The 12,309-nt window shown below is 37.8% G+C and overlaps 1 protein-coding gene across 2 annotated transcripts in view; it reads left to right on the top strand.

The window, feature by feature from the left end:
* ETNK2 (ethanolamine kinase 2) overlaps positions 1–12,309 on the top strand; it is a 34,640-nt gene that overhangs the window by 11,279 nt on the left and 11,052 nt on the right. For both annotated transcript variants that reach the window (XM_081947122.1, XM_081947123.1), the window contains exons 2-5: positions 6,776–7,035; positions 8,634–8,771; positions 10,128–10,276; positions 10,430–10,513. In XM_081947122.1, the coding sequence (XP_081803248.1) occupies positions 6,776–7,035; positions 8,634–8,771; positions 10,128–10,276; positions 10,430–10,513 (631 nt within the window). The remainder of the gene's footprint in view (positions 1–6,775; positions 7,036–8,633; positions 8,772–10,127; positions 10,277–10,429; positions 10,514–12,309) is intronic.

Genomic DNA, 12,309 nt, shown 5'->3' with positions numbered 1-12,309 from the left:
TAACAAGTTCTAAAGTCAGTTGCTCCTCACAAGGAGACTACCAAACAGCAGTTTCCAGCTGGTTCAGACCTAGGAGACAAGGGAATATCATTGTAGTCCTAACCACAGTTCAGCACCTTTCTAAAGGATACTAGGTTCACATACTTACTTTTCTAATCACATTTGGAAATTAATTGTTTTTTCAACTATTATGAACCTTCAGAATGGCAAGTTTGATATAGTGAGTGAGTTTCCTTCAGCGTTCAGCAAGAAAAGTTTTAAACATAATTAAGATTTTTTTTAAAAAAAATCTGGGGAATGAGGTGGTGGTGGTGGTGGTAAAGCTTTCTTTAAAAGGTTGAGCTTTCTGTGCAAACTCAGAAAGCTCAAACTGCCCAAAGAGCTGCTGATTCAGTTCTACAGAGGAATTATTGAGTCTATCATCTGCACCTCTGTTAACTCTCTGGTTTGGCTCTGCAACCAAACAAGACAGACACAGACTTCAACAGATAATTAAAACTGTAGAAAAAACAATTGCTACCAACCTGCCTTCCATTGAGGACCTGTGAAAATATCTACAGACCCCTCACATCCTGGACGTAAATTGTTTTTTAACTTCTACCCTCAAAATAATGCTATAGGGCTCTGCACACCAGAACAACTAGACACAAGGACAGTTTTTTCCCGAATGCCATCACTCTGCTAAACAACTAATTCCCACAACACTCTCAAATTATTTACTAAGACCGTATTACTATTATTATTCTCACCCTTCCTAGTACCTATCTCTTCCCAGCTTATGGCTATAACCATGTTGCTTGTATCTTTTTATATTGTTTTATTGTTTTCTAGTATGATTTGATTGCTTATTAGTGTGACTATCACTAAGTGTTGTATCTTATGATTCTTGATGAATATTTTTTTTTCTTTATGTACACTGAGAGCAAATGCACCAAAGACAAATTCCTTGTGTCACACTTGGCCAATAAAGAATTCTATTCTATTCTAAACAGCAAAAGGTTGATTAGAACATTGAGTTTGAAACATTATAAACAGACTAAGGGTCCAGACAGATTTAAATTAAGATTTTGAAATTAATTATAAGAATCCTTCCCTTGGGAAAATGTTGTTTTGAATTCATAAAAAAATAGGATGAAACTTCAAAGGTTGGCCACTAGAAGGAACTAAATATTACAATTAAAGGAAAGAACATTTAAATTAGGCTTACCAATATAGAATGGAGCAAATTACTTTAACATTGGATTTTATATGTGAACAATGGACCCAGAAATTAATATAAAAAGTATCTGCCATTATAGATAAACTGGGTTTAAAAGATGTTATGAAAAAAAAACAAGTTTTACTGGACAAGAATGAAAGTAACTGAAAGTAGATTTAAAAATGACCGAAATTGATCTGAAAGTGGATGACAAGTTAATGACAAGTTTAAAAATGATATAGAAAAAGATGCTACATTGGATATACAAATGAATCTGGCTTATGTCTTAATAATTAAAAGTGGTATACAAATAACAAACCAAAATAATAATCTGAATAGCTTTCCTATAGTGAATTTACAAAAAAGGCTTGTTGAAGAACTTTGTGAGAAGGGACAGTGAAAAATAAATAAAAAGAAATCAAGTTCTGAAATATTCTTTGAAAGGATTAAAGATTAAGATAGTTAAAAGTAAAAGGAAGGAATATAAAGTTAGTTTATTTGGTCAAGGTTAAAAGAGATATGTTTTCTGTGATAATCCCTAATGGACTTTTGCTGATCAAGTCTGAACTATGAGATTTTTCGATTTTGTTTATGATAAGATATGAGATATGGGAAGGAGAAATCATTGGCACTGTTTCTTGGAAGTTCAGCAAAACTGATTCTTCCTAACTTTACCAGACCCTTCTCGTCTTTCAGATCCTGTTCATTTCTTACTCATTATGAAGTATGTGTGTGTATATTTTCTAGAAAGAGATATCATGGGTTTTGTGGGAGAGGTGTGTGAAATGACCTGTAGCATGGATTTATTTCCTGTTTTATCTTTGTCGCACGGTTATGCACCTGAACTACAGTTTGAAGTGAAGCTCCTTGGGCTGGATGTTGAGATTCTACTAAAAAGCCATGTGGGTTATACATCACCTAAGGTCTACTTATCTGTAACATAAGAAAAATATCTGAGGCTGTAGCACTGCCATGGTTAAAGTGACACTCTGAAACACAAGAACATAGAAATATTAGTGGCTTGCTGAAAATTAGACTACCAAACGTTTAGTTCAGCATTCATTATTATGCAATGGCCAAACTCGCAAATGCAGGTAGAGTGGCAATAACCTTCTCTTGTTGTTTTCTAGCAGCTGTTTTTAAGATATGCTGCTGGTGAACGGGAGGTGAAAAACAACCACCAACCTTACTAGCTGCAGATTGTTCGGTCCTCCAAAAATTGGTATTATTCCCCCTTTAAAAAAATATCAAGGGATAAGTGTCAGGGTGAACTACATCAGATGGTAGTAAATTTCAGTTGTATGTGTTGTGTAGAAAAGCATTTCTTTTTTTAATTGGCCCTGAATCTCTTCAAATTTACCTTAATTGTCATTTCTGAAAGAAAGAATAGCTTGCAAAAGCTTGTAAAAATGTATTCACATTTTTATATTGGGCAAAAGTGTGTACACTTCCACCAGGTTGGATAGGGTGAGCAGATCCCATCTTTTAAACATTGCCATCTATTGGGACCTAGGAAGTGTTCCTTTTTCTACAGCAGTCCCTCCCCTGTGGAATGCCCCTTCCCCATGAGAACAAGCAGGCCCCGCCTCTTAGCCATCTGGAAATACGTAAGTGCCAACTCTTCTCCCAAGTATTGGGTAAAGTGAGGTTGGGGTCAGTCTGATATTGTTGGATGCATCAGGAAAGGATGAATTAGGTGCCAGGTTTAGAGTTTATTTTTGGCTTTTGTTTTTATGAGCCACTCAGAGTTGTGTATCTTAATATAGATCACCATATAGTCTTATCAATCAATCAATCAATCAATCAATCTCTCTTATCTGCTTTCATCCCTCTTTAAAAGCCCCAAATGCTGCTATTGTGTCTGGGACTGTAGCCCAGCAGTTCTCAACTAGGGGCCATATGGTCCCCTGGGGGCCCTAGGATGTTTTAAGGAGGCTTACTGGTGGAAAAACTATAGCAGGCCATGGCATGTAGTGAGGGAGCCATAGGAAAGTGTATTATACATACCCTCTTATTGATATAAGAACATGTACCAGTTAGTGATCTATGTCCATATCCAGTCATGGGACCTGGGCAGGAGGGAACCATAATAAAAAAGCAAGGTCAGAAGGAGTGCATGGTGAAAAAAGGCTAAGAACCACTTAACTATTTGGGCTGCCTCTTTTTGCATTTTCTCTTATTCTGCCCGGAGCCAGGTAGATTGTTGTAACATTTACAAATTAACTCTTACATATCCAATTCCTAATGATGCAAGGGTGGAATTTACCATTTTTAAAGCAATCACATGCTGAGCTGACATTTCTGAGAGACGGAGCTTGCTCACCCCCCACCCTCCATGATTCTAAAATCTTTTCAATCTCAGCTCCCAGCAATAAACAAATGCTTTTTGTGTGCTAAGTTGTATCTGCCAGGTAACTCCCTCAACGAAAGAAGACTCTGAAGCTTGAAGTTCCTCAAAAGTTCCATTTTATTAGAGATGTCATATGTAAAAGATGACTTCCAGGCCTGATAGTATCACGTAGCAATCATGATAATATGGACTTACATTTGTCCATATTGTAGCTCCCATTTACCCAGTTTGGACAGAACCTTTTGGATATCTTCCCAGTTTCTTTTTGTGAGCAGTTTGGTATCAAGATCAAACTGGGCCAACCGACTATTTATCCCTAGCACTAACTTCCTTTACTGAACCCAGACTAGTTTGATCATTCCTTCAATCTGAGAACACTCCATTTACCCTTCTTCTCTGGGCCCATTGATTCTCAACATTGTCTACAGTATATGGTTTCAATTCCCAGAATTTCCTAGCCAGCATATCTTAAAGTTGCCAAGCTTGAGAAACAGAAAGTCTAGTCTGGGCCAATCCTGTGGACTCAGAAACACATGGAAGTCTAGCAGCTTGTTTTATAAACAAGAGAAAAAGGAAAAACCCATCTGTTCAGGCAATCAGCCAAATTAGGGACAGTTGTTTTTTTTAAGCCCTCTGTTTGCTTGTGAGAAGCAGTCCAAGCAGCACAGCAAGCATCCTCAATGGAGACATCTCCATTGATCTGGGACCCAGGTCACTCCGCTTGCTTTATGGCTATATTCAAAGTTTGAACATAAAATGCATTGAATTTGCATTTTCGTATTGCTGTACAATACAAAAGAATTATCCTTATCCTAATTCAGAAGTGGTTTATAAATTAGAGAAGGCATGATAAATTTCCATTAAGAGTGACTACAGGTCTGAATTGAGTGTTTTTTAATCGTGTTTCTCAGTGCAGAACGATTGCCAAGGTGCTTTAAATTAAAAATAAAGCAAGTGCAATGACTGCTTATATTCCTTTCAACTTTGCCATTGTATATTCTGCTTTCTACATAAATTAGAAATTTGGAGAAATAGAATCCAAATTAAGTATGTTTGTGGACCATGAGTTTGGGAGGCATTTCTTAATGAAAGATAATCCACACAGAACATTTCCGTTTGTCACTGCTAAGAAATGCATTTATACTGTTGACATATTACAAAGATGTGTGCATATTCTTCCCTTTGCGATCTTCCCCTAAAATAATGATTTATCCCTGTCAAGCAGCTTTATGCATTCTGTACATTATATCTGGTATGAGCAGAAAGACTACAGATCTTGACATCCAGATAGATAATTGTGTGGTTTGCAATAATTCCGCAAGGATTTTTCATTCACAATTATGTTTAATAACGAAATAACTCTTGAGAGCTAAATTGTATTGCTGCTTTTTTTAAAAAAAATGGAGCATAAGGAAGTGGATTTAGGAAGGATTGCAAAGTTTTGAGCTTAGAATTTTTAAATTCTAATATGCAATGGTATGTTCTTGTACAAATTAATAAAAACAAAACTATACATGTTGCAATTTCAAATGTTCTGAAATTGTCATCCAATTTCATGATGCCAGTATTCAAAAGTGTGTTGAAAATAATTCTTTATTGTGAATGGTTTTCACAATAATAATGCAGTTTGAATAGAATTCAAGTTTTGCTCAAGGAGAGCTGTTGGGATATTCCATTCCGCACCAGGGTGTAAGTGAGCAGGGAAAATAATGACACGTTTTATGGCTGTTTCGAAAATCCACATTTCCCTTTCCAGCCCATGAAGTTAACTCTACTAAAATGCATGCAGCCTTTGTACATTCTAAAGCATGCTGGATGACACATCATTTTGAGTTTGGTTTTTATTTTAATTTAGAGTGCCATGCAGTTCAGATATTGTAATTAGACTTGCATCATCTGTGACATTATCAAAAGAATTAATGACAGTAATATTAATCCATCCTTTCATTCCGCTTGTACCATAGCACTGTTAAACTAACTGGTTTCGGTATACCATATTTTCCTTTTTCCTTCCCTTATCTGCTGCTATATTGATTTTCATGCAAATATAAAATATAGATGCTTATTTTCAATAGAATATGCTGCACATCTCTTTTTTATCCATGTTTCAGCTTACAAGAACTAAGTCCCAGGTTAAATTCCCAAGTCCAATGTATTTATTGCATATGTAACTCAGATTTTCTCCAATGAACTGTAGGTTGCATTCATATTCTCCTACCTCCTTTCATTTATCCTTGAAACAATCTTGTGAAATTCATTAAGCTAAGGCAGCAAGTAACAGCTGGCTCAAGGGTGCCCAGTGAATTGTCTATAATTGATTATGAATAGTCATTTTAACCTTAATATAAGTATTTTAAAACAGGAATGGGAAATCTGTAGTTCTCCAAGTCCTGTTGAACTACAGCTGCTTAGGAGCCCAATCTAGCTCAGTGTACTACAGTCTCCCTACCTAATTATTTTAAGCTGCCTTCCCATAGTATAACCTCAAAAGATAAACAGATGGACACCCTCACTATATGGTCCCAAAGTGTGCACTTGTATGATCTCCACTTTTGATCATCTCCCTAAGACTGCTCCTATCCTTCCCAAAAAGGATGGGCATCCAATACATTTGGAGGCTGTAGAAGCTAGGCCAGACATATGCAGTAGATGTCCTTCAGTTATTGTTCTCAACTCTTGTTAACCTACACTAGCTTAGCAATTGAAGGGGCTTGGTGGAATGCACTGTGCAAGAGCATTGTCTACAGCTATGAAGAATGAAACTAAGTGGCAACCTAGCTGCCAGGAAGGTTGGCATCCATCAAGGGGGGAGGGAGGAACATTTATTTGCAAGGGTGGAAGGTCCAAGACATTATAGGAACACCAACTTTTTTAGTTATTACAACTAAAATCTCACAATATTTTTTGTAAAACTTTCCCCCAAAATGTATTATTTTACAAAAAAAAAAAAAAAAAGCTGAAACTGGGACCCTGTTTCTTACTCTTTGGCTTGGTTCATACAGTATATAACATAAAGCCAAGTTTTTTTAAAAAAAAATCCCTGGTTTGTTGAATAACCCATAATGACCCATTCATATATAATGCAAAAACAAAAATTTGGCTTCTCAAATCATATACATTAAAAAAAAAAAACCTCTCAAGTCTCAGATGGCTGAATGTTATACTGGACTGTCCTTTAACAGCAACTGTGATTCTTCAGCCTGCTTTTCTCTTTGTCCCTGTCTAAGGTCTTCACTGAAGGCATCACCAACAAGCTAATGGCTTGTTTCACAGATGAGAATATGAGAGATGCAGTCCTAGTGCGGGTCTATGGCAGGAAAACAGAGCTTATTGTGGACCGAGCCAATGAGCTGAGAAATTTCCAAGTCCTCCAGGACAACGGCTGTGCCCCCAACCTCTTCTGCACTTTTGAGAATGGATATTGCTATGAATTCATGTCAGGGAAAGCTCTGGGACCAGAACATATCCGGGAGCCAAGTATGTTCAGGTATGTGTACTTCCTTGCCCAAATTTATAAATAAAACTGATGGTGGTTATTAATTGGAAAAGGCTTGTGCTCCCTGCTTTTAGTTTGGCCCCATAGTGCTATTGTGGTGATATAGCTGAAGCATTACTCAATTCCCAATTTAAAAAGTCTTAGAGATAATACAGAAAAGAAGAGATGCTCAGGAGTCTCATAGCTTTTGTGTAACAATGTTTCAATGTCACTCTTTTTTGCCTCCATGGCAGGATACAACCCCACCAAAGTCCCCTTTCTCCCCTCTGTCCCCCAACCCAGACGTTTTCTGCTGTGAAAAAATGGAATAAATAAAAAGAGCTATAGCTGATGCATGTTTTGAAATTCAGTAAAGATGCTTAAACTTCATTTTCGTTTAATGGGAAACACAATTGGGAAATTATTTAAATCATTTATTGATCTTCAAATTAGTTTGCGCAGGGGACCACAGGGAGTATTTCTTTTGCAGATTTTTTTTCCTAAAGCGATTTTTCCTTAAGATAGGTTGAAATTAATCTCCCAAGGGAGATTAATTTCCTTAGATAGGTCCATTATCCCAAGGGAGACTGATTCAGGTTGGAGATTATGGATGTCATTATCAGATCTTTGTGGAGGTACTAGATTAAGGAAAGCTGTTTTAAAAGTAAGGAAAAGAGAAAGCTACTTTCCCAAAATAACACTATGTGAGAATCCCAATACCTCATAATTTTGATCAACTACCGTGGTTCTGTAGTTAGCACAATCACGAGCACTGATGATGTTTACCTAGTCTAGGTAATGAAATGTCAGCAGGAAAACAAATAAACTCAGAGAGCACCAAGGACTTCTCCTTTCAACCCTGAGCCACAATATTCTCCTGTATTGGTATGTAATTAGAAAATAATTAGCATTTTAAAAACAATATTTTGTATAATGTTCTCTTGGAACAGAGATCCCTTATGCTAAATTTGGGAAATGTTCTGGTAATGGATGCAGGGTATCCATCTATCCAGAGTGTTAAATAAGATATGTTGTCATGCTAGATTTATCAGAACTGGGATACAGAAAGCAGAGTACAATATTTGCTGATTTTTGTGGGCTCATTTCAGTTGTTAGAAAATGAACTAGAGATATATTCGTGTTTCCTTTTTTTAATATGCAAAATTCGAAAATATTTTGAAGACCAACTGCTTAAGTAAACAAAAATAAATTAATTCGGATCTGGCTGGGTTTTCCAAATTACGGTAGTACTGATGATGTTACCTAGTTTGGTAATGAAACATTGGCAAGAAAACAACCAAGCTCAGAACCCCCAAATTATCTTTTGTATGCAGTTCTAATCCATTTGTTATAGTTTTAATTTGTACAACTCAAAGTAACATACAGGATGTTACTTTCTCCTGTTTTCCCTACAATAGCCCATTGTCTTGGACTAAGAGGAACTGGTCTAAAGTCAGCCAGCCAGCTTCCAGGATAAGGGACAACTAAATCTCCCAATCTCCCATGTCTTGTCCAGCACTTTAGCTTCTACACGAAACTGGCTCCCTCTTTAGCTTCATTAAAAGCAGTGTATTGCTCTTAAACTGTTTGATCTTTGTGGTTTATTTTAGGCTAGTAGCCCAGGAGATGGCCAAAATGCATAAGATTCACACCAATGGGAATCTTCCCAAGCCTTGTCTATGGCACAGATTGTACAAGTACCTTAATATTGTGAAAACGGAGTTTGCTAAAAAGGCATCAAATTCTAGGTAATTTTTTTTTAAATGTATATTTGGTAAATACAACAGTTAACAGTTTTGGTTATGGCATTGTAATTATTTTAAGCATATAGTGCAAAATGCTGGGACAAGGAATGAAACAGGAAAGATAATTAATTTGTTCTCATTTAAAACAACTCCCCCCCAAATGATAAAAGTTATGGCTGGATCCTAGACAAAGTTTTTGAACGTTCAAAATGGAAAGGATATACATGAATTTGTTGAATGAATTTGTCTGATGATATTTGTCCATCGTGTTCAAAGAGGACCTTGACATCTAACAGGTTGTGGGCTGTCCACAATGTGTCCACAGGTGGCTGGTAAGGCTTATGCAGCACGAAATGTTCTGCCGCATATCGGGCTGACATGTATGGGCACCGTTGTTGCAGAATTTGCTGAGGATACCTATACATGATTCCATAACCTGATGCCCTCTAGATGTGTTATAGTCCAACATAATAGAAAGCCAGGAGACAGAACAGCTGGGTTTTAATAGTGAATAATGTAGAAATGTCACACCCCAAAGAGTACAGGTCAATGTCTTTTATGTTGCAGGAAAATTGACTATTACAAATTTTACATGCTTTAGAGTAAAAAAAGTTATATAGTTTAGAATTTCCTCTAGAATCATATTGTGCAATAAATAACAATAGCACACATTCTGAAATAGATATATTTTTCTCTCTGAAGAAAACACCTATTCACCTTCTGTGCATTTAAAGCACATTTATACTTTAGGCTACTATGGGGAACAATCCACAATATGATCCATCTTTTTGCAAAGTTCTTACAGCAAACTGTATTCAGGCACATTTATTTCAGATATCCCAAGGGTTTCACATCTGTGTATAAGTGATACTGATTTCTAGAAGGATGCTTGTAGTTCTCCTGTCCAGTTTCACTTCTACTTAGTCACTTGCACAGATGGGGTGAAAGGGCAAAAGTCTGAGCACGGTATAGTAAGGATTGTGTTTGCTTTGCCATTCACTAAATACCTTCAAAAGGAAATAGGCCTAATTCATCCATGAAAATTAGTTGTAAAACAATTGCCATATTGGTATAAATAATTTTTAACTATGGGTAAATACTAGGATCAGAGGTGGTTTAAGAGAAACTAGGAGCAGAATTATTAGTGATGAATAATTTTAATTGACGAAAATTTAAATATTTGGTAAATTCATATACATTTGATAGAGAATTAATTACTATTTCCTAATTGGAGCCAGCAGCTAGAAAAAGTGAGCCTTGTCTCACAAATCTTACTAATTTTTTTAAAAAGACTCTAGCAATAAGAAAGGTTTACTGTCTACCAGTGGACATGGCATCACTTTGGTCTTCCTTCTCAAGCTTCCTTCAGGAAATGCAGATTCCTAGCCTAGAGGTATTAGAAGAAGAGATTCATTGGATGAAGGAACATCTCTCCCAGCTTCAGTCTCCAATCGTCTTCTGCCACAATGACCTTTTGAGCAAGAACATCATCTACAACAAAGCCGAAGGTTTGTTAGGCATAATACCTGCAAACCAGCATTGGTAATTTTAGAACATCATTCAAGATAAAAATGACAGTTGTACATGATTTTTCTTTTTCTTTTAGAAGAAGCCCCTCTATAAAAACTCACTTGCAATGATTTCTGGCTTTACTTTTTCAGGCCATGTCCGGTTCATAGATTATGAATATACTGGCTACAATTATCAAGCATATGACATTGGGAATCATTTTAATGAATTTGCAGGTAAGTGGATATCCTCCCCCCCCCCCCCCGCCACCCACATCTCCTGCATTTGTAGAAGCAGGAATAGTCTTGTTATATCTAAAATTGAAATACATTACAGATCCGTTTTCTCCAATAGTAACAGCAGCAACTCATTACTCGCTGCTCTTTAACCTGCTGCCGAGTATCTGCAGATCACTCACTGTTGACTTATTGTGCTCCAAGATGTGAGAGTTGTTTCTGGGCTAATAGTACACCTTGTTGCTTGCCAACAGATTCAAAGAATGGAAGGCAAAGCTGGAATAATGCTAATTCTTACATTTTGGAAAGATTGCTTTAAATTACAAACTGCTGAGAAACAAGAATATCCATAGTGATAAATGGCTTAGAGAGTCTATTGGAATTGGGCAGCCAATACATTTAAATAAATAAATAATAGAGTAGTATCTTAAACAGCCAGTTTATGTCACTTTAAGATGATTTCCCAATAGGGACATGGTGGCTCAGTGGTTAAGATGTCGATCAGAATGGTCGGCAGTTCAGTTGTTCGAATCCCTAGTGCCGCATAAGCTCCCATTCCTTGTCCCAGCTTCTGCCAACCTAGCAGTTCCAAAGCACGTAAAAAATGCAAGTAGAAAAATAGGGACTACCTTTGGTAGGAAGATAACAGCATTCCGTGCATCTTTGGTGTTTAGTCATGCTGGCCACATGACCATGGAGACGTCTTCAGGCAGCGCTGGCTCTTCGGCTTTGAAATGGAGATGAGCACCACCCCCTAGAGTCAGGAACGACTAACACATGTGCAAGGGGAACCTTTACCTTTACCTAAGATGATTTCCCTATTCTGATCCCCCCTTCTGTCTCTTCAGCAATTCTGATTTTAAGGATGGATTTTAGAAACCAACTTTTCAAGAAACTACATGTAATTATCCAGTCTGTATTAATTCTCTGATGAATGGTTTTTTTAAAAAAAATACAGAAATTCACTGTATTGGGTTTGCTACCAGCTCAACATGTACCATATCTATTCTGTAAGGATCATGAAATCTAAGCTGGGTCAAACGAAGATTTTCAGAAGGAAAATGCAAAAGTTTTTAGAAAAGGTTGATGCAGTAGCACTTCTTCAGAACAAGTTCTTGGTTGCATGGCTATTTGCTTCTGCTACACTATGCACTAGAACAGAACTGACATGATTTCAAAAGAGAAGCAGGTTTGTTCCGGGTGATAGATAATCTATATTGAGGAAACAGGACTTCCCTTGATTTTGCTGAATGACTTTTAACAAACCTTCTAGGACAGCGATGGCGAACCTTTTTTGGCTCGCGTGCCACAAATGGGGGGAGCGCAGGGGGGTCGTGTGCAGGCGTACTGCACCCATAATAAACGTGCGACCCCGCCCCAGTGCGCATGCGTGCACAATGCGCAACCCCCCATTTTTACATGCCTTTTTTGCCCTCCCCAGGCTCCAGAGGCTTTATAGGAGCCTGGGGAGGGCGCAAATAGCCTCCCCCGCCCCCCCCGAAGGCCCTCCGGAAGCTTCATGGACCATCTGGAGGCTTCCCTGAAGCCTTCGGAACGCTTAAAACCACCCTCTGAGCAAACCGGAAATGACTTCCGGATTGCTTGGAGGGTGGTTTTTAGCGTTCCGAAGGCTTCAGGGACCGTCCGGAGGCTTCCCTGACGCCTTCGGAATGCTTAAAACCACCCTCCGAGCAAACCGGAAGTCGGTTTTAAGCGCTCCGAAGGCATCAGGGAAGCCTCCGGACGGACCCTGAAGCCTTCGGAACGCTTAAAACAACCCTCCGAATAACCCGGAA

This window comes from Natrix helvetica, assembly GCF_964273705.1.
Source record: "Natrix helvetica genome assembly, chromosome: 3".
Classification (NCBI taxonomy): domain Eukaryota; kingdom Metazoa; phylum Chordata; class Lepidosauria; order Squamata; family Natricidae; genus Natrix; species Natrix helvetica.
The sequence above is the reverse complement of the archived record's forward strand: the minus strand, read 5'-3'. Positions and strand labels throughout refer to the sequence as shown.